Source organism: Podarcis bocagei (assembly GCF_964188305.1).
Source record: "Podarcis bocagei genome assembly, chromosome: 7".
In the NCBI taxonomy this organism is placed as follows: Eukaryota; Metazoa; Chordata; class Lepidosauria; order Squamata; family Lacertidae; genus Podarcis; species Podarcis bocagei.
The window spans coordinates 19483152-19505512 of NC_138132.1; the positions used below are offsets into that span (position 1 = coordinate 19483152).

The 22361-nt window shown below is 42.9% G+C and overlaps 2 protein-coding genes across 4 annotated transcripts in view; one reads left to right on the forward strand and one right to left on the reverse strand.

Moving 5' to 3' along the window:
- LOC308592266 (sulfotransferase 2B1-like) overlaps nucleotides 1-20040 on the forward strand; it is a 30333-nt gene extending 10293 nt beyond the window's left edge. Inside the window, exons 1-7 of one of the 3 annotated variants that reach the window (XM_081203592.1) lie at nucleotides 12791-12949; nucleotides 13840-13988; nucleotides 16520-16728; nucleotides 17448-17574; nucleotides 18070-18164; nucleotides 18842-19022; nucleotides 19838-20040. In XM_081203592.1, coding sequence (XP_081059718.1) covers nucleotides 13856-13988; nucleotides 16520-16728; nucleotides 17448-17574; nucleotides 18070-18164; nucleotides 18842-19022; nucleotides 19838-19947 — 855 coding nt within the window. In that variant the 5' untranslated portion in view covers nucleotides 12791-12949; nucleotides 13840-13855 and the 3' untranslated portion in view covers nucleotides 19948-20040. Of the gene's footprint in view, nucleotides 1-12790; nucleotides 12950-13839; nucleotides 13989-14155; nucleotides 14705-16519; nucleotides 16729-17447; nucleotides 17575-18069; nucleotides 18165-18841; nucleotides 19023-19837 lie in introns of those variants that run through there. The other 2 variants (XM_081203593.1, XM_081203595.1) reach the window with 2 other exon arrangements.
- LOC308592281 (cytochrome c oxidase subunit 6B1-like) lies at nucleotides 6964-8601 on the reverse strand. Its single transcript, XM_081203635.1, has 3 exons — nucleotides 8465-8601; nucleotides 7797-7897; nucleotides 6964-7109 (listed from the first exon to the last, which is right to left on the reverse strand). Exons 1-3 carry the CDS (start codon nucleotides 8568-8570, stop codon nucleotides 7056-7058), a joined length of 261 nt encoding a protein of 86 aa, XP_081059761.1. The 5' UTR covers nucleotides 8571-8601; the 3' UTR covers nucleotides 6964-7055.
- Nucleotides 20041-22361: the final 2321 nt, after the last annotated feature.

Here is a 22361-nt window from a genome sequence, read left to right on the forward strand (position 1 = left end):
ACATTCCTTTATCATGAGCACCAAGTGGGAACTGGCCAACTGCAAGAGAAGGCTGACTGTGCTGTAGCCAGATCAGCCTCCAATCTAACAAGCAAGTAGGAAATTCCATGTGCAAAAGTATTCCAGACTGCTTATCAAGTGGAAGTGGAGAGGTGGTGGTTTATGGCAAAGCAAGGAGGGGTGCTGTGGAAAATTATGTGAGTCGTGTATCCTACACGTTATAAGAAGCACCCCAGTTATTGACAACAATACCACAAATTCACACATAATCAGCCAATCTTAACACAAACCATGGCCACAGGTTTTTATGCCTTTTATTAGAATTTGGCTTGTCACATGATGTTGGACGCACAAGTCAGCATGACCAAGAAAAAGCGTTATTTCAGATGATACGGAAGGGGGGGGGCATGTCTTCTTCACTACAATATATCCATTTATTTCCATCTGCCAAGCCAGGTGACAGACTATGCAAACATGGACCATTGTCTTCTCAGGATGTGCTTATCTGCGCATACATCCAGCTCTCTGCATATTCCTCCCTCCCTCCTCCATCCAGCTCTCTGCATATTCCTCCCTCCCTCCTCCATCCAGCTCTCTGCATATTCCCCCCTCCCTCCTCCATATGTTAATCTGTGTAACCCAACCTCTTAATGTATTCATGATGTAACTGGGATGTATTTTGCACTGTATTCTGGGATATGGAGGGAAATTTCAAAAGTTCATGTCACCCCTTTCTCTCTGTTCAATCTCGCCTTGAACCTGTTGCGCAATAAACTTGGATCTTCTGCAGTTTGCTCCTGCGTCCGGCTGAGCTCATTTTCTTCCGCAGGGACCCACGGACTTAGTCTGATAAGCTGGGTGGCAGAGTAACCCCGCACCCAGATTTTAGCCGTAACAGTTGGCGGCCCAACGTGGGGCTTGCGGTTCTCCCGAGCTGCTGACTGGGGGCCCCGAAATCTTCAGCCGGCTCCAGGCCATTTTGCCTGGGAAGATCCTTTTGGACCCCCAGCCATCTTCCGGGCGGTAATCGAAAGCCCTAGGAGTTCAGCCGGGGAGCAAAAGAGGGATCCAGCCGGCTTATTCATCAATCCCGGGATCAACGTTGAAGACGCGTGAGTATAGGAAAAGAAATCCAGTGCACTGGTGGGAAGGGGGTGGAATCTCCTGGCAACTGAATTCTCTGCCCTCCTCTCTATCGCTCCTTCTTGCCTTTCTCTTGGTCCGGTTAGTGAGAGAGACCGTGGACCGCTGCTCAACCCGAAAGGGGGGTTCTGAGCTCTATCTCTTTTCCTTAAAATCTCCAGCCAGCCGCACCAATTGGGAGCCCGAAAGTAAGACGGTGAGACCCGGCTTGGAAAGACAGCCGACTCTCCGCAACGGGCATCTCAGTTGAAAGCAAGGGGCTGGAGTTCTTCTTCCGAACTTCCCGAGCACCCTTACGGAGGGGGCAGGAAGGGGTCTGGCTTTCTATCCCAATCCCAGCCGCACTGGTCGGTGCCACGTAACACGTGTATCGTGCGTGAGCCCGCTTCCAAAAGCAAGGGGGATTTTCTGTTCGAAATTCTATCCAGGGACCACCCGATCTGGCACCGCATGGCGCGGGCGTCCAGTAGGGCCCCTTTTCCTGAGATGTGACGATAGGTAGGAGGTTGCCAGGAGGGATAGCCCATGAGGAATTGGGCAGGACCGGCAGAGTGGAAAGAGACCCCAGGTTATAGGAAATAAGGAAATAAGGAAATAAGGAAATAAGGAAATAAGGAAATAGGAAATAAGGAAATAGGAAAGGGAACGCAAGGAACCGGATAGCTAGAGCTCTCTAAAACCCACTAAGGAAGTTGCCAGGCAACTAGAAGCCCCTTCTCCTCTTTACTATACGTCCCTGTACTAAGCATACTAAACCCCTAGACATACCAATCCTAATCAACCCCTCTCTTTCCCCCTTCTCTATCCCAGACACACACCCCCCAAAAGAGGAAAAAGCAACAAAAAGCAACAACAGCAACGCATGCATCTATAAAGGGGTACCCAGTCAACCAAGCGTTGTTTACATGTTGTCTGTTATGTGTGTTGTCTGTTAATACATATATGAGAATATGTATGTTTACATGTTGTCTGTTATGTGTGTTGTCTGTTCCTTCTGTCTCTGGCAGACTGCCTTTCTTAAGTGTGCATAGTTTAAACTGCAAGCTTGCTTCAAAATTTAAATCTAAGGAAGCCATGCTGGGTCTTAGCAGTCCTAAATAAGAGAAGATGAGAATGAAGTGTGCAAATGTTTACCCCACCTCTTGCTTTGCCCCAACTTTTGAGATTGTGAGTCTACAGTCTTATTTTGGAAGGTGCTGATAACCTAATGTTTCTGCTGCAAAAGCCTAGTTGAGCCAACTGCTCTCTCAAGCTAAAATGCAGTGTATGTACTTCATTAAGCATATGCCTATGAAAGTATGGTGTTCCTTCTAAGAAAATTATGTGAGTCCAGTTTTAACTTTGATTTGGTTGGACAGAAGAGTTATTGTAAGGCTCCTGATATCAGTCTCTATAAGACGTCCTGGCCTCTTTTCTTAGAAAATGCCCCCCCCCCCTTGTTTCATTCTGTCTCTTTCAGGTTTTTTTCCCTTCTCCTTCTTATTCTGTGCCAGGTAAATTTACTCCCGAGTAAGCTTCCTTTAAAGGAAACTGCAAAGGTGGGGGGGCATAGATTAGGCTTACTATTCCTCTGCAAGTTCAGGAAAATTGTTCACTCTTGTATTCCTTTTAAATCAAATCTATGGCTGTTTAAACTATGCTTTATAAGAGATCCTCTCCCTATCTTAGGAAAAATGTTCACTTCAGTCTTTAAAGATAATTTATCTAGGAACTTTCACTCTTTAGTCTAAGGAAGTAAACTCTCACTCAAACTAGTTGGGTACTTTTATTTTCCTCTTCCTTAGTACATGATAGGCGCATGGCTTGTGATCTCTTCCCCAGTTGTGTCTGTGTACATAAGTATGTGTGTGTTTCTGGTAGTACAAATCTTGCTATGAACCCTGTATTTTAGGGTTGGACTAGATGACCCCAGGGTCCCTTTCAACTCTCCCAATTTGTGGCTGTGTGGTGAAGCCATGATGTTTGAAGCAGAACTGGTGATATCAGGCATTTAAGTGATTACAGTGTTTATCATTTTGTCTATTATTTACAAAAATCAGACTTAAAAGTCTACTCAAAGTTTAAGCACATACAAATGAATAATCAAGTAGAATTAGCCTTGACCATCCATCCTGTAAATAAAAGGGCAGTAAAATTTGTTTGCAAATGGTAAGGCTGAAATGACTGACAATGTTAAAAAAATCCTATGAATTCTGACTGGCCATTTTTACTCATAAATAAGAGAGCGGTTGATTGTTCCGCGAATGACCAGATAAAATGACCAATAATGATAGCCCTTTCCTGTACATAAAGGAAGCAGTCCCTTTTGCTTGGGCTGAAATTGCTAGCTTTGGTAAATACTTAAATTGCTGAGTTTCTCTTTTTGTTTTAAAATCTAACCCTATTTTTTAAATCTACTCCTTACCTTTCCCTTCCTTATTCTAATTGAGCCAAAAGATGCAACATTTTCAATGGTATAAAAGGTTTGCTGAGACATGAACTCTGCACATGAACAGAGGCTAGATCAGCTTACAACAAAAGGGAGAGAGAAAGGAGGAGGGGGAGAGAAGGTTTGGAGAGTGTGAAACCTATACAAATTTCCTTATGTAAAACTTGGAACCATTGAGGGAAATCACCCTTAATGTCTTGCTCCAGGGGCTACGTAAGACAAAAGGTTCGCCTCCCAATGGAATTTAAATTTTATAAGTTTTTTTTGGTATGTGTGTGTATATGCCTATGCATTTTAGGAACAGCATTTCCTGACAGACCTCTCACATGAAATAATTTTCCCCTTTTAACAGAGTGTCCTTTCTTTTCTCCCACAGCAAAAATGATAATGAGGGGATGCAAACAGTGATTTAAATACTCTATAAAAAGTAATTGCATTTGTTTTCCTTTTGTCTTTCTTCCCTTAAAGCCAAACAGTCACTTTCTTTCTGTTCAGCAAAACAAGTCTGAATCCCTGCTATATTAGTTGATTTCCTTCTATCTCTTTGTGGCTTTGACATTTTTTTAGGTTACAAATAATCTGTTTTCGTTTATTAAGTTCGTTTTATCAGTTCTTCCATTATATATATGAAATTAATCGAAGCACAACCAAACATTGTTTGTGGAATGGTATTTGTTTACCTTTTTGCCTGAGCATTTCTTATTAATTCTGTCATTTTGGCTAGTGCAAGGTACCTGCACAACTTTAAATTGCCATTCATTTTTCTTGGTATTAACTCATTTCCCAGTATTCCGCTATTAACATTACAGCTGATGTTGTCACATCATTTGGGATGTTAAAATGCCAAAACAGATTACTTCAGGTTACTTCAAGTTTCTTATTAATTGCGTGTCTTAGCATTTATTTATTTTTGGTTCCTCATAGGTCATTTTGTGTCTGTGTGTTCTACTTTGGGGACATGTTCATCACATGTTGAAAGTCAGTTTCATGAAGTTCTTTTATCAGATAGCACATGGTGAATTTAAAGTTCCCCCCCATTGTTTTCCCATTTTTTTCAGTCTAGTAGTAATCTGCGTGGTTTTGATAATATATTTAATAATAATTCTTTTCTAAATCTGATGTCCTTGTGTCAAGTTTGTTTTCATCTGACTGGTAATCTAATTTTTTGCTTTCTTTTGTATTTTTTAACCTTTGTATTTTTTACAGTTCTCTTTCTATACATGTGGAGTAATTTTATTTTATAATATGAAAAGAACAACAACAACAAAAACTAAGTGAAGGAAAGCAAACAAACTTAGCAGATAATAACAGTAATTATGTGGAAATGTGATAATAATATTGAAATAAATAAAATGCTTAATGTGCTAAGATTTTTAATTATCTGCAGCTTCCCACGGAAAACTCAAGGACATCCTTTTTGCCTTTTGCCCCTTCCTTGTCTAACTGTGTGTTTAAGTCCCCAAAAACCCTGCCCCTTACAGGATATCACTTCTACAGATGTGCAATGATGAAAAGCAGCAACAACCCCTCATGGCAAAGGGGAGGAGTTGAATTGCAAGGACATTTTCTCACTTTTGAACCTTAAGACTGTGCTCCAGGATTCAAAAGATACATTCATAAAAGATCACAATTGTGTCAAGATATGTAACTGATATTTAATTAGTTTGTTTTGTATTATGTGGTATTATGTAAGAATGTTGAAATGTGTCTGACAGTGTGATTTCCACAAAGGGGGGCAATTTTTGTGTGTAATTGTTTTTATGTTTAATGTCTTATTGCTTGTTTTGTATTATGTGGTATTATGCAAGAATGTTGAAATGTGTCTGACAGTGTGATTTCCACAAAGGGGGGCAATTTTTGTGTGTAATTGTTTTTATGTTTAATGTCTTATTGCTTACACACCAATGGAGAATTCTTGTGCATTTTATACTTTCTAATAGCTCACACTATTGTGTAGTCCAATGTTTAGATCAATTTATAACCACATTTCATTGTTCCACCTGGCACTCTGCCAACTTTCCCTATCCATTTTAAAATGTGTTAAACCTCATTTTGCCAAGGACAAGCTTCTGGATCCATAAAACACCAGGTACATGAAAGTGCATATGCTTTGGTTTGGCAGGAATGATCCCTTATAGAGTTAAATTGACTTATTTGGACAAAGTGCCCCTTTTAAGAATGGTTTTCTTTTAACAGATTGGTTTGAAGACTTGAGAACCATGGGGCAAGATAAATTCAAATTGGACTCAGTTTGAATTGGGCAAGTGTATCCAGGCTGCAATTACCTTTTTGGTCCTTTAAGTGCAAGTGAGCAACTTCCCATAAGTGCGAGACCACAGCCTATAATAAAATCCCATAGCTAAAGGCCAAGGCGAAGACCTCTCCCTCACGAGATGCCCAAACCTGTGCCAGCTATGGTGAATGCCAGGCGACATGGTAAATTGAAAGCCCTGAGGGGATTCAACAGACAGGATGTGTTGCTGTAGCACTATGTCAGTGTGAGACCACAGAAGAGCTAGCTTGACACCTGAGAAATACACAAAAATGGCGAAGGACAAAACACCAACTGCATTTTTCAGTCATTAGTGGACCTTCCTGCTAGGTGTAAAGCATAGAACACTATTGAGTAAATGGGCTCTCCCAAAGTGTTAGAATGCCACAAGTAATTTAGCAACAAAATACAAGAGGTGTTCTTTTATATAATACCCTATATGCAGCTACCTGCACTGCTATACTTGCAAATGACCGTAAGAGGCATGGCTTGCAAGTCCCTTTCAGGTTTGCATAAAGCCACACATCCCATTCACCGAGATTTAGGGTGCGGAGAAAAGATTTGCAAGTTCTTACAGAACTTTAATGCAAATCTATCTCCGAATGGGGGACTGATACGGAAGGGGGGGGCATGTCTTCTTCACTACAATATATCCATTTATTTCCATCTGCCAAGCCAGGTGACAGACTATGCAAACATGGACCATTGTCTTCTCAGGATGTGCTTATCTGCGCATACATCCAGCTCTCTGCATATTCCTCCCTCCCTCCTCCATCCAGCTCTCTGCATATTCCTCCCTCCCTCCTCCATCCAGCTCTCTGCATATTCCCCCCTCCCTCCTCCATATGTTAATCTGTGTAACCCAACCTCTTAATGCATTCATGATGTAACTGGGATGTATTTTGCACTGTATTCTGGGATATGGAGGGAAATTTCAAAAGTTCATGTCACCCCTTTCTCTCTGTTCAATCTCGCCTTGAACCTGTTGTGCAATAAACTTGGATCTTCTGCAGTTTGCTCCTGCGTCCGGCTGAGCTCATTTTCTTCCGCAGGGACCCACGGACTTAGTCCGATGAGCTGGGTGGCAGAGTAACCCCGCACCCAGATTTTAGCTGTAACACAGACTATCCTTCAGTCACCGCATTTCGGTGGGGGGACCTCAGCAGCACAGCAGTGTCATGAGAAAGGGAGCAACTGGCAGGGGCAAGACAATCAGATCTTGCCAGGAAAAGTCCCCTCTTCTATGCACTCATCCCACCTAGTGTCCTGCAAAAGACCAATAGGCTTCTTTGATTAGTCATATCTTCTGGGCTAAGAGGCAAAGTGACTAAGACTACAGATCTCCTCCTGCACATGGAATTCTGCAGCTTTCTTTGTAGAAAATTACATTTCTAATCCTCATAACTATAGATTATAATAGTCTTCTTTTGTGGGTTTTGTGGGAGTTGCCTGCAAAATGTTGCAATGTTCACAAGGTGATATTTATGTTTCCTGCATAGCTATCTAGCTTATCCTCATATTTAATAAAATTTTGACCTTGCAATTTGTCCATGAAAAGGTCCCCAAGGAAAAACAATGAAAATAGTAGTAGTTCCAGTTATGTTCTTTTATTACCAATCACTTACCAATACATATCCTCCTTGTTCTTTTGCTACATGCAGCTAAAAATATAGGAACACATCAGTCTCACATTATTAATTTTATGCAAAATAATAGGTTTTAGTGGTTATCATTTTGAGCAGATTGAAGTTTTCTGACATACATTAAGCACCTGTCTATTGCATCTCTGAGGCTTCACTCAGCACAGCCCATGGTCCACAGAACCTCCCCTCCAGTCAAATAACAGAGCACTGAAATGTGCCAAACACCACCCATCAAGCCCATCCTTTACCCTGACACCTATTTCTCTTTCACATACACATTCCTTAACCCTGTTCAGTTCCATTCACATACCCAAGAAACGGGGCAAAGGGACATGTACACTCTTTTGTACCACTGACAGACATAAGGGTCTCCTCCCTTGGCATTCATGGCTTTCTCACAGCGGTGGAAATCTGTGGAGAGAGAAATGTTTCAGACTTATGAAGACGACCACTGCAGCTCCTCTAGTACAGAGCCCAGGGGACAGCTTTTTAAATCCCAAACTGTTCGCAAGACTCTGTTGATGTATTCTGCACAAGGTGGCATCAGACATTATTTTTGCCTATCTCTGCTTATTTTATTGTTATTTAATCTTTCTTTCCTCCTCTACTATAGAAACTACCCAGATCAACTTACAAAAAAGAATACATAACACTTGCACATTCTCGTAATAAGGATATTATAGTGATAATATTATGGTCTGACCTGTTGCATTTTCCTATTGTTTCCACTTACTGCCTCATTTTATGCACAGATCTAGAAGTGCTGCAGCCTGAAACTTTTAGGAAGACTTGCACAGTACACTATGGACCTTGCCTGCAATAGTGAAAGTCAACAGTTTGGAAGTTCAGACATGGTACAATAGGACAACTACATTTTTTATACTTCTCTGGCAACTCAGATGTCAGATGATGAATAGTCCTAGTTTCTCATTACTCACCCAAGGATGCAAAAAATTCACACAAATAAATTATACTCACCAAGATAATTCTGCCAGCAGTTCCGGGTTTGGTTTTGATTGGGGAACCGGCTGTCAAACGGAGCCATTCGGTAGTTTTCCAGCTTTTCATTTATGGTTTCAGACATGTTCTCTTCTCTGAAAGAATATATAAAATCAGCAATGTGAAAAGACCCAGAAGATTCACAGCAGTAACACTTAGAAGCCATATCCCATGTTAAGGGATTATGTGTCCCAAATGTATTTATATCTTCAAGGAGCATTCTAACAACTGGATGGCAGCACAGTCAGATCATGGGAGCAGAACACTGCTTAAAAGGTAAAGGTAAAGGACCCCTGGACAGGTAAGTCCAGTCAATGATGACTATGGGGTTGGGGCGCTCATCTCGCTTTCAGGCCAGGGGAGCCAGTGTTTGTCCACAGACAACTTTCCAGGTCATGTGGCCAGCATGACTAAACCACTTCTGGTGCAACGGAACACTGTGATGGAAACCAGAGTGCACAGAAATGCCCTTTACCTTCCCGCCACAGTGGTACCTATTTATCTACTTGCACTGTTAGCTTTCTAACCCCAGCCCACCAAGCACGCATACACACATGTATACCTATCAATCCATGCAGCAAAGAAATATATTAACACAGTATTATCTCTGTTATGTACTGAAGTTCTCACCCTGGGCCAGCAGGGGGATACTGTAGATAGTTTTCACTCAGGTCCACATATGCAAATAAGGGATTGAAAGTGACGTTCAGTGACTGGATAGTTACAGAAAGTTGCTACAGTTGCGTGGTTGTGGAGCTCTATATAAGCAGGCTGGCTGAACCCTTCAGTTCAGTTTTGTTCTGGCCTGTGAATAAACAAGAGCTGTTTGAAGAATCGCTGTGTCGTCTGATATGTTCACCCACAACTTAACAATCTCTGTACACCACCCCCTAACAAATCTACAACATTAAAACACCATCACCCAATATCTGCCTGATAAGAGGCCAGAAAGATATTGCTTCAAGTCCTAACATTGCTGTGGACATGCTGGAAGGAGAGTAATAGTATGCAGAGCAGGTATAAGGGAACCTCTGGCCCTCCAGATGTTGAACTACATCCCTGGCAAATGGTGATGCTTGCTGGGGCTGAAGGGAGTTGTGGTTCAGCAACATCTGAAGGGGCAAAATTTCTTCGCACCTGCACTGCTGTGAGTCGTGGTAGACCCGCTCCCTGCTCTGCTAGCTTTTTTCCACCAGGCCTGGGGTCCTGGCTGACTCCAGCTACACAAGCTGAGGTTGCTGAACAGACTCTTGGTTTGGGGTATTGTTTGGTGGGTTTTATTGCTATTGCTGATACAGTGGTACCTCGGGTAACGAACGCTTCAAGTTACCTTTTTTCGGGTTACCAACGATTGTAACCCGGAAGTAAGTTTTCCGAGCTCTAGGAGGCCTTGCCGCTGCCTGGAGCCAAGCCCCAACATCCGTGGGACCTGCGGAGGCTCTGCGAATGCTGGGAGCCAAGCCGATTGTGATTGTGGAAGAGGACCCTGAGTCCCCATCCAAACATCAGCACAGGTAAGAAAAAGAACATATTTTCATTTTGTATTGTTTTATTGATTTCATTTTATGGATCAATGGCCTCGTTAGATAGTAAAATTCATGTAAAAGTACTGTTTTAGGAGTCGCTTTTCACCATCTTGTTCCTGTTTTGGTGTGTTTTGTTTGTTAATTGAGTCCCTGGCAGCTAATCAGAGGCTTCCTGTTGAGTCTGCCAGCTGTTGAGTCCCAAGCACCCATGCAACACAGAAGTAAGATTTGGAGGTTTTGTTTTTGCTAAAAAAAAATTGCGTTTTGGTTTGTTTGTTTGTTTTCGGTTTTTTGACTGTGACTTGTTCTTCATTTTATGGGACTGACTTGTGACTTCGCTTTTGTGACTGTGGCTTGTGACTTCATTTTTGTGACTTGTTTTTGTGGCTGTGTGGAACCCAGTTCAGGTACTGATTGATTGTGTGACTGCAGAAATGGATAAAAGCCCCCCATCCAAACTGACTATCATCAGTGTACGTAAGAAAAAAGAAAATGTTAATTTTTTTCCATCTAAAATACTGTCTTATTTATTTTATAGTACAGTACATTGATTATTGCCTTCATTTTATGGATCAATGGTCTCATTAGACAGCAAAATTCATGTTAAATTGCTGTTTTAGGGGGTGTTTTTCATCGTCTGGGACGGATCAATCCACTTTCCATTACTTTCAATGGGAAAGTCTGCTTCAGGTTAAGAACGCTTCAGGTTAAGAACGGACTTCTGGAACCAATTAAGTACTTAACCTCAGGTACCACTGTAGTTCAAAGTGTTGCTTGGTGGCCCTAAAGTTACCTCCAACTGTTTGGAAATTTCCAGTTCCAATGCCTTCTGTTCCAATTGTTTGAAAGCTGGCTGGAACATTTTGTGACTTGCTACGTTTTGCAACAAATTGCGTTATGGCAGATTCATTTATGCCAGCGCCGTGAACTATTTTAGAAACCTTTTTTGCAGGATGGCATAGCAGTGCTTAATTATTATTATTTTTTGGCTTGCAAAAGTATAGAAAATGAGTATTCTGCTTAATGGATGCATCAGACCAATGAAGTGTTTGATCTTTCTAATAGATTTGGCAAGTGTGTAATGATCTATTGAGAAAAGGAGCACCCACAGATAGATGATATTGAGGCAGTAATTCATCTTACTTTGTCTCCCCCAGTAATCCAACAGGCACAAATGAGTATCATTGTGCATATTGCACCATAGTCGCAGTGTGCTGGTCCCAGGGGGAGGTTACCGTGAGGCGTGGTCAGAGACCGGTCCTGGGTCGAGGGTCTGGAGACTGTCCACCAAGGGCGAAGCAGGGTCCAAAGCGAGAAGCCGGGCAAGGTCGGGAACTCTGGAAGAACAGGTCTGGGTGCCGGCAGAAACAGGTTTCCAAAGATGTTGCTCCCGCAACCTGGGACTGGGCTGACTGGCCTTTATCTTCTCTGAGGCCAGGGGCGGTCCCAGTCCACAGGTGACCCGCCTCTCCTGGCCTTAAGGCGAGCACTCCTCCTGAGAGAACCCAGTTCCCTCCGCCTCTCTGACCTGAGCCTCTGCAGCTCAGGAGAAGCTGGAGGGTTACTGGACCCAGGGGGAGGCTCACCTTCCCCTGACAGGGCTGGGAGAGGCGCACCTGTAGGCAATGGGTCCTCAACCACCTCCGGAGCCAGAGTGGATTCATATGGTGTCTGCTCCTGAGGAACCGGCACAGGTGCAGGCGCTTCAGTTTCAAGGCCCTGCCCCGGCTCAGCCGGCCCTGGAGGCGGGGACTCCTGTGCAGGCTGGGATTCCTCCGGTTCAGCCTCTGAATCAGATTCCCAGGCCATCATGCGCAGCCTTTGATTCAAGCAGAAATCAAGCATGGCTCTCACTCTCTGGCTTCTGCCTGCTTCTGGCCCAGCTAGCTCTCACGGACTCTGGCTTTTGTCTTCCCATCTGCCCTCCTGCAGAAAACTTTTATTAAACTAACAACCTGTATTTAGGGCCATTACCAAGAAGCTGGCCTGGAACCCCCCAACTTTACAACACTACCTCTCTTCAAGAACAAGACACCTGTCTACCCCCCACCATGTACAAACAAGCAACAGAATAATAGCTTCCCAGTTGGAAAATAACACAAGTTAGCAAAGACGTTAAACACACATAATCCAAAACAGTCGAACACAGTTACACTTCTAACACCTCAGTTACACTTCAACACTGGTCCAGTAACAACTTTATATTTTATTCTTCATTCAATTTATATATTGCCCTAAATCCGAATATCACCGGGGTGTGTGTGTGTTTCACAGCACAGAAATACAAAAAGAGAACACAGAACACATCATAAAGCAGAAACAAACCAATACAGTGGTGCCCCGCAAGACGAATGCCTCGCAAGACGGAAAACTCGCTAGACGAAAGAGTTTTCCGTTTTGGAGGTGCTTCGCAAAACGAATTTCCTATGGGCTTGCTTCGCAAGACGACAATGTCTTGCGAGTTCCTGCTGGTTTTTCCCCCTTCCCCCCCTTTTTCTAAGCCGCTAAGCCGCTTATCAGCTGATCCGATCAGCAGATAAGCCGCTAAAAGCCGCTAATAGCGCTAATAGTGCTAATCCGCTAATCCTTCAATGGGCTTGCTTCGCAAGACGAAAAAACCGCTAGACGAAGAGAATCACAGAACGGATTATTTTCGTCTTGCGAGGCACCACTGTACCTCCCCTCCCACAAACACATTTAAAAGGCCATATAATGTTCAATCGGCCAAAGGCCTAGGTCCCCCCCCCCCTTATGTTTGCTTTGCTAAGACAAAAGCTTATCTGGGAATGTTTCACAGGACAGAATGAAAAGTTGTGAATCAGAAACTGTGTATCAAACAGTACCCTGAGCAGCAAGTTCATCTCGCATGGCATTCTGCTGGCAGAGCAAGGGAAAGGAAGAGACCAGAAGAAGGGAAGATCAGAAGCAGCCAGTGGTTGTAAGTATGGTAGAAGCTGAATTCTAAGTTGGGTTGGGGGCTATAAAAGGAGGGGGGTTGTTCCAAAGGTTTATGGTTACTCAGAACCTCCAAGTCCCATAGAGCCAAATGTATACCTCTTTAGTTCATAAAAGCCCTCATTTTTTACACTTATTCTCTGGGGGTCCTGATGCAAATTCTCAGGCTCTTGGAATGTAACAGGACCATAAGTTAATGCAGATTTTTGCTGCGTTTGGGGCTTTGGGGAAATAGGCATTTAAATTCTTGATCCCATGAGCATGGTGCGGGAGTTAATTCCACAGGCATTTACTTGTGCGTGTGGAGGGAAGAGTGTTCTGCTTTGGGCAGTTGTGGCTGTTTTACTACACCCCACTCCTTATTGTCTGAATCAAGTTTTGCTCTGTTTATGCACAGAAGTCCCAATCCTAGTGATGTGATCGTGGCTTATTTTTGAATGGAAGTAAATGATTTGAGCAAATTATGCAAGCAAATAGTGTGAGGAATTTGCCCTGTTGATTTCATGGGATTTGAAAACCCACTATTAGGTCTACAAATGACTGAATTTGTTAGGGTTTGTTTCCATGTGTCCCAGAGATCTGAATCATTGTGGTTGATGACACAGCTATGTCCACAGTTCGGCCCCAAAACAGTGACTACTTGAAGGTCCCTAAGGATATGGCATCAAAACTCACTCTCTCATACATCTTGATAGATATATCTTAATGAATAATAATGATGTGTTTGTGGGAGAGGGTTATTGCTTTGTTTTTGCTTTATTGCGCATTTTGTATTCTCAGATTTTATTTTTGTGTTGGGAACCGCACTGTGATCTTTGGATGAAGGGGGGTTTACAAATTCAATAAATAATAAAAATAGTATTATCTTTACAGTTTTTTAGTGTCAACCATGCCTTGTTTCACATACAAGGGAATGAGTTTGCCTGTAGTGGACTACTACTCAGAGGAAACACTCCGCTATGTTGAAAATGAATTCCAAATGTTGGATGATGATATAGTGAATGTTACTTACCCCAAGTCAGGTTAGTGGTGCACTTAGGTAATTTTAAATGCTGGAGTAAATGGTGTTTCAAAGATGATGATGTCGTATTTTAGAAATGTTAAACAATAAAATAGCTAATCTCTCCCTGCATCCCTTTTATGCTTTACATCTCCTACAGGCTTTGTATGTTAAGGCACACTCTTTTTTTGATAATTTAGAAATAAAATAGTTTCATTTAAAACCAATGATCATGGTCCTGCTATGACTACAGGCTTTTTGTATCATTCCATTCCAGCAGCAACACCATGCACAAATGCATCTTAAACTTGTGATTTAAAACACCAGACTCCTAAGCAGATAGCCTGCATGATATATGTTGTATTTCTACTGTAGCTGATCTATAAAATAATCAGAAATATACACTCTTGCTTAAGAGAATGATGCTGGGGGGGGGGAGGAGTCCCAACTCATCCTAAATTTTTGCGATAATTTCAGAAACCATCAGATAACCCAACTAAAACTGACCAGTAATCTGGTAATGGACTACAGTTTAGTTTGCACTGTCCCCTATTCGCCGTGGACTTCTTTTTTCACAGCCAACTTTAATCAATTCCTTTATCTCCCATTTTCTCTCCCCACATCTCTCTGCCCCCTGCCCCACCCACTGAGGTACAAAGCTGTCTGGATTCCTGACTAAGCAGACCAAGTTCTTATCACAAAATGCAGAATCAGGCGGCATTTGCCCTCAAACGGAAGGTCAGTTAAGGAATCTTAGGCTCAGTACAACCCTCTTGTGGAATATCTGTTGCCTGTCAGGGTCCTCAGTACTGGAATAGCTGGATCACTGGAATAAGGCTTATCAGCTGTAGTTTAATAGGGAGATTCCAGGGGTCTTCCTCCTACAGGAGTGAGTTGATCATTTGCTTGGCTTCCAACCTAGCACAGGTAATGTGACAGGAAGTGGTGGCGGCGGCAGTGGCTTGGTCAGAGGGCAAACCAATGCTGCTGTCAAACCAGCCAGAGGAGGACTTCAAGAGGAGCTGTGGTGTGGCACGAGGGGCTCAGCTGCATGGTGGGCTTGGTGGGAAGGGAATTGTAGGGCTGTAGCTGCAACAGGCATTTTTAAAACTTCTGTTTTCTCGAATGATTTGTTCATGTCAAAAGCAATTGTATTTCAGGATATTCATCTCTGAATGTTGTTTCTTTATATAGAAAGCTAAGTGATATGTCTGTTATAGATTAGTCACACTGATAACATTCTTACCTGCTACACCGTCATCAAAATGGTTCAATTTGATTCACCATGTCATGAATTTTTGGATTCCTGCTTGTGTCAGTATCTCAGCTCGCAGTCAGAGGTAACTACCCCCCCCCCCGGGCAACCGACTGAGATACTTGTATACCTTCCCGTCTGCGTCTCCCGGCAGGCAAGGTCGTAAATCGGCGATCCTCCTCAAACGTGAGAAGAACACACCCTCCTCCTTCTCCCTCCCTGCACTCCCCCAGGGAGGGGAAGAAAGACAGACAGGAGTCCTATTTACATGTCTTTATTCCTGTCATTCAGCAGTACAGAGAAAACGTGTCTGTACCCTCCAGACTCCGGCAGTAGAGTCTCAACTCCACCCCTGTACTTCCAGTACAGGTCAGATGACACTCTGAGCTAACATCCGTTGCTCAGTACAGAGAATGGACTGCCCCCTTTCTCCACTAGTACAGTTGCAGACATCAACATCCTGTTTTGCATTCCAGCCACCTGCAGCTGGCTTTTGCATTACTGCTTTTTCCTAACAGCTTGTGCAATATTTATGCCCCTGGCTAGGCTTCCCCAGCCACTCTGGGCGGTTTCCAACAAAATACTAAAATACAGTAATCCATCAAAGATTAAAAGCTTGCCTAAACAGGGCTGCCTTCAGATGTTTTCTAACAGTCTGGTAGTTGTTGTTCTCGTTGACATCTGGTGGGAGGGCGTTCCACAGGGCAGGTGCCACTACCAAGAAGGCCCTATGCCTGGTTCCCTGTAACTTGGCTTCTCGCAGTGAGAGAACCACCAGAAGGCCCTCAGCGCTGGACCTCAGTGTCCGGGTAGAACGATGGGGGTGGAGACTCTCCTTCAGGTATACTGGACCGAGGCCGTTTAGGGCTTTAAAGGTCAGCACCAACACTTTGAATTGTGCTTGGGAAAATACTGGGAGCCAATGTAGGTCTTTCAAGACTGGTGTTATATGGTCTCAGCGGCTGCTCCCAGTCACCCATCTAGCTGCCACATTCTGGATTAGTTGTAGTTTCCGGGTCACCTTCAAAGGTAGCCCCACATAGAGCCCATTGCAGCAGTCCAAGCGAGAGATAACCAGAGCATGCACCACTCTGGCGAGACAGTCCGCAGGCAGGTAGGGTCTCAGCCTGCGTACCAGATGGAGCTGGTAAACAGCTGCCCTGGACACAGAATTGACCTGCGCTCCATGGACAGCTGTGAGTCCAAAATAACATCGAAGAGGAGAGAGAACAAGATAAAGCAAATGTGTTTATTGCAGAATCAAGAGCGGTTGGGAAGACTACCTGACTTTCTTCTAGGTACCCATTGGATGCAGGAGATGCTGGGCTTAATCTGGCGTGATGGGGACCCCTCCTGGGTTCAGAGTTTACCAGTGTGGGAACGGTCACCTTGGATTGAGAGTGTTCCAGGCCTAGAGGTTGCCTTGAAATCTCCTACACCCAGGCTCCTGACATCTCACCTGCCTTTCCACATTTTCCCCAAGTCCTTCCTGCACTCCAAGGCCAAGGTAAGAGAGTAGAATTTGACACGTCAACCCTGCTTTTGGCTCCTGGGCAATCTGTTAAGCAACATGACATGTTCAGTCTTTCAAACACTTCACCTACGACCATATCACCGTGGGCAACTTCTGTCATGATCACAGCTAGTTAGAGAAGGCTTATATATCCCCACCCCAGATGTTGTGGTTGTGGTGAAAATTCCACTTTGCCTCTCACTTTACATTTAACCTCCACCTACGTAACTCCCACCGTTCCTGGAAAAATCTTGTTTGAGAAGTCATCCACATTTTTCAAAATTTTGGGGAAAGGTGGTTAGTCTCCAACTGAGTTTTGTCTGGTGAAAAGGTGTGGGGGGGTTATTGTGAAATTATTAATCCTGTAGGATTCACATAAATTTTGGACAGGTTGCTTAGAGGTAAGGAAAGGCAAGTATCTAACCCAAAAAGGTGGTGAGAAAACTCCTGCCCAAATCCATGCTGGAGTAAGATGATATGCTGCAATTGGTTTATAAGAAAACCACAAGCATCAAGCACCAAATCTTACAAGCACCTGTCCTGTGAGGATGGGGTGGCATACAAATTTAATTAATATAAACAAACAATAACAGTAAAGTAAACTACAAGACTTTGCTTCCTTTTCATGAGACCCTCCTAAGCTGCCTCAGTCTGTCTCTAGTTAGGGCTGCTTCTGTTGCCTTCCCTAAATATGTCCCCTCCTTCTCTTCCAGGTTATCTATACCACGCGTAATCCCAAAGATGTGATGATCTCATCCTATCATTTCAACAAGGGCTTAAAAGCAGTGGAGGACCCTGGAACTTTGGAAGAGTACATGGAGGAGTTCCTGAGTGGGAGTGGTAGGGAAAGGGGGAAATCAGCCTCTCTCATTTGTTCTACCTCACTGTTCACTATGTTATCAAGGCTCTTTCCTGCTCTTTCCTCTCATTTCCTTTCGTTGTATCAGAGAAGTACAATTCCCAGTGAGATAGGTGGGGAGGGGGTAGGATTGGAAAAGGTCTCGCAGTACTCACCTCATTTTCCAAAAAAGTAACGAATGTCATTAAAAGGGGAATTGGAATGGCTGCAAAATGTAGGGAGAGGATATTGTGAATCCCCAACTCTAGTGTTGTAGACGATATTACATATCTTGCCAGTGTAAACAGAATCATCAAGCAGCTCAGCCAGTAACTGGTATTGGGACTTGTTGTATCTGGGTGCTGTTGGAAGTTCCCTGCTACTGTTCTTGTTGATCAGGTGAAGAATAAAGGTCTTTTCTAGGTTCCTGACTGGTGCATCCTCTATGTCTTTCCTTTCTCCTTCAAAACTCTTTACATTCCACTTTGCTCTTCAAGTGTCTTTTGGTTCCTGGTTTGAGCATGTGAAAAACTGGATGGAGATGAAGGAGAGATCCAACTTCTTCTTCATTACCTACGAAGAACTACAGCAGGTATATTTATGCCCCCAGGATATGTCTCCAACTTTGTGTCACGTGACATATCATTTTGTCATTTTTTTTTTGTTCTTAAAAAAGTCTTGTACAATTGGTAAGGTGACTCTGAGTTAGAGAAGTACAAATGTGGGGTTAGGATTGCAGCCATTCTTGTTACCTTGATTTCACAGTAGTAGATAGGTAGCCATGCTACTGGAAGGAATTTTTTTATTTTGATTTCACAGTTCAGTATAAAGTTGCCATCCTATCTCGTTTCACGTCAGGGAGGGGCAGGTTAGTTATAAGTGCAGAAGTAAAGGAATTTTAAATTTAATTTCATTAATAAAACAAAGATTTAAAGTGGTAAGAATGGGCAGTCAGGTCCAGAAGGATCTCCCCTCTTTGACAAAAAGACCAGGATTTTAACTGTGGAGCAGTGATAAAACTGACAAGTATCCGGAGAGATCACTTCTTCCCCTACAATATGCTATTCTGTATTTAATTCAATGTCTTCTAATTCAGTGCTGACTCCTGTGCTGACTTTGAGGTATCCGTTGACAAACATTTGCATGATTTTTGCCAAGTGCCCCCCTCAAACAGACACAATTGCCTTTGTGTTCTTTCTTATCAAGGGACAGATCTCCCTGTGGCAGTGTCAATATGAGAATTCAGTCATTTGCTTTTTCGCTCTGCAGGACCTACGAGGAAGTGTGAAGAGGATTTGTCATTTTATTGGTAAAGAGCTGAACAGTCAGCAAATCGACTCTGTGGTGGAAAATGCCTCCTTCCACAAGATGAAGGACAACAACATGTCCAATAATACTCAATTTTCAGATATCTATTTTGATCACACAAAAGCAAAGCTCATGAGGAAAGGTAACAATTTACATGACAGACCAAGGTCATGGCTTATGCAAGCTATGAAGAACCTTTGTGTGTGCATGTGAGTGTGAGAGAGGGAGGGAGGGAGGGAGGTGGGGAGGAGAGAAAAAAAGAGGTGTGTGTGTGGGGGGGGATTTGAATTCCGTTCACCTTAAGTGAACCTACTTAACTGACACTTTCTTGTACTGAAACACAACCATTCTTTGAAATTCACACTACTCCGGATTTTTCAATGCTGTATTCCAGACAAGTAATTGGTACAGAATGTCACTGCTAGCATAATGTAGGCATATAAATGCATATACTGACAATAACATACATATTTGCAACAAAAGCAACAACAACCTGTTTCTTGCGTGAAAAAATGTCTAATTAGTATAAATTTGCATTAAAACGCTGGTAGATTTTTGAAGGATTTTTTTCTTTTAATTACAAATGGATTTTATAATGTGGACAACTGAATTTAAGATTTGGGGGGGGAAAGGAGAAAAGGAGAGAAACCAAAATTGACGGATTTGCCCATTCTTACTTGTGAAGCTTTAGGAAAATGCAGCTAAGTAAGTCTAAGGCATCAACATGGAAGCATAACTACTCCTGGGGTACCAGTTGAGGGAGGGCCTGGGAAGAACAGCCAGGGAGCAGGTCCTGCTATTCCTAAAAAAAGCCACCTCAGGCAGCTTCCTTGCTTCATCCAGTGGAAGGGCAAGTCCTGAGCAAGATGAAATGGGGTCCTGATTTTAGCTGAAGTAATTTTAGTGGATCTTTTTTGTGGTTACCAAGTGGTTTCACACCCTCTTGTGTTGTTCCAGGTATCTGTGGGGACTGGAAGAACCACCTGACTGTGGCACAGAATGAACACTTTGACCGTGTTTATCGTGAGAACATGCAGGGTCTGCGCATGAAATTTCCATGGGATTGAAGAATGTCAGATTATTCCTCCTGCTATTTTTGATCCTCATGCCTCTCATGGTTGAAGTGTGTCCTGCTAAATAAACAGATTTCTGAATAGAAATTATATGGTTTTGTTGTGTGACTCCTTTTATCTTTATTTTTTAAATGATATTTATTAAAGTTTCAAAAAAGGTTACAAAAATAAGAAAAAGAGAAGAAAAGAAAAGAAAAAAAAATACAAAATACAGAAAAATCAAAACACTTAAAAACAAATCAATCTTTCCATGACTTGTCTTTCATTTGCTTGTTTCCCTGACTTCCTCACACCTCCCTTTTTTGTATTCCAGTTCAGTTAGTTAATTCAGCAAATCCTTTCCCTCTTTGCTTTTATCCTAATCCTTTAACTTAATATATTGTAACTTTGGATTCTCACCTGTTAACAAACCATTTTTACATACTCCTTTATAACATTGCTGCTAAAACCACTTAACTTCATTCTGACATCATTCTAACATTCATTAATTTTGCAGTATTTCTGTAAATAGTCTTTAAATTTCTTCCAATCTTCTTCCACCGACTCTTCTCCCTGGTCTCGGATTCTGCCAGTCATTTCCGCCAGTTCCATATAGTCCATCACCTTCATCTGCCATTCTTCCAGAGTGGGTAAATCTTGTGTCTTCCAGTACTTTGCAATAAGTATTCTTGCTGCTGTTGTAGCATACATAAAGAAAGTTCTATCCTTCTTTGGCACCAATTGGCTGACCATGCCCAGGAGAAAGGCCTCTGGTTTCTTCAGAAAGGTATATTTAAATACCTTTTTTATTTCATTATAGATCATCTCCCAGAAGTTCTTAATCCTTGGGCATGTCCACCAAAGGTGAAAGAATATGCCTTCAATTTATTTAAATTGCCAACATTTATTATCGGGCAAATGATAGATTTTTGCAAGCTTGACTGGTGTCATGTACCACCTGTATATCATTTTCATAATATTCTCTCTTAAGGCATTACATGCCGTAAACTTCATACCTGTGGTCCATTGTTGTGTGACTCCTTTTAAGGGTGTGGGGTTTTTTTAAGCTTCTGGGCTCTCGGCACCTACTGGAATTTATTAAAATGTCCCTTTTGGCTCCCTGTAGTTCATCCGCTCAGCTGCGTTTGCTGGAGTTACCATAGGAACAAGATGTTTTTCATGGGTGTTCCAGTAAGATCTGGCAAACTACAGAAAGTCGCAGGAGTAATTTTAATTTGTTTAAGTTGTTTACTTCAATACTGTCACTCCTTTTCACTCTACCAGACAGGTTTATGAGCCCTCCATCCCACACAAATGGGATGGAGGGCTCATATCCCCCGCCCCCAATTCTTCAGGCTGCAGCAGCCTCATTCTTCCATCATTGCCTGCCTTTTCTTGTTGCACCAAGGAAGAGGCGTCACCATTTCTTGCCTACCTCCTCTCCTTGAAGTCAACATGTCTTCTTGCTAGTGGTTTCTAGTTAGAACCCTTTGCTCACTTCTAACTGGACACTACTGGTAGAAGCTGTTCTGATTTCTGGCCTTAAGGAGGGCCTTAAGATACAATCTGGCCCAGAGGAGATGAAATAATTTGGTGCATGCCTCATGGGTTTCTCTGGGTGCCTTGGGGCTTGTGAACAGGCTCCAACTCTGCAAAGAAGCCCTGTGACACAACTGCATTTATTTTGATCTGACAAAGAGAGTCTCACAACTCAGCCTGAAACAGCTTTCTACCATCAGCAACAGACAGCATGACAGAGAAGCAAACACAGGAACTAGAAGCTGCAACACACCCGGATGCCAGCTCAGGCCACATTCATGCCATACATTTAAAACACTACGCTAGCACTTTAAACAGCCATGGCTTCCCCCAAAGAATCCTGGGAGCTGTAGTTTATTAAGGGTGCTGAGAGTTGTTAGGAGACCCCGTGGCGTAGCGTGGGGGGGTGCAGGGGGCCCCGACCGCACTGGATGCAACATCTGGGGGTTAGGGGGCGCAAATCCACGGGTTAGGGGGCGCAAATTACTTGCCTTGCCCCGGGTGCTGACAACCCACGCTACGCCACTGGAAGACCCCCATTCCCTTGCCAGATCTACAATTCTCAGAGTTTCTGGTGAAGAACAATAGCTTATTAAACCACACTGAAAATTGTTTACTGACCACCTTTGCATGGTTAATTGATAAACTGCAACTGGTTCACTGAGGCATGGCATTGGGGGAAAGAGGACACCTGGAAAGCCCAAACCCACCTTGTCCATTATCCGTATGTCTTTAAGAGATAATATACAAGGTTTGATTGGGGTTTTTTTAATAAAAAAAAATCTGTCCCTCTTTTGTTTTTAATTGTTTATATTTTACATGTAAGCCACCCTGAGTCCCTGTCAGGGAAAAAGGTGGGGTAGAATTTTATTGTTGATGATGGTGGTGTT

Coding starts and splice junctions, on each gene's coding strand:
- LOC308592281 (XM_081203635.1), bottom strand. CDS start 8,570: ATGTCTGAAACCATAAATGAAAAGCTGGAAAACTACCGAATGGCTCCG. Junction 7,898..8,464: donor CTGCTGGCAGAATTATCTTG/GTGAGTATAATT, acceptor CTCTCTCCACAG/ATTTCCACCGCTGTGAGAAA. Junction 7,110..7,796: donor CCCTTTGCCCCGTTTCTTGG/GTATGTGAATGG, acceptor GGTCTTTTGCAG/GACACTAGGTGGGATGAGTG.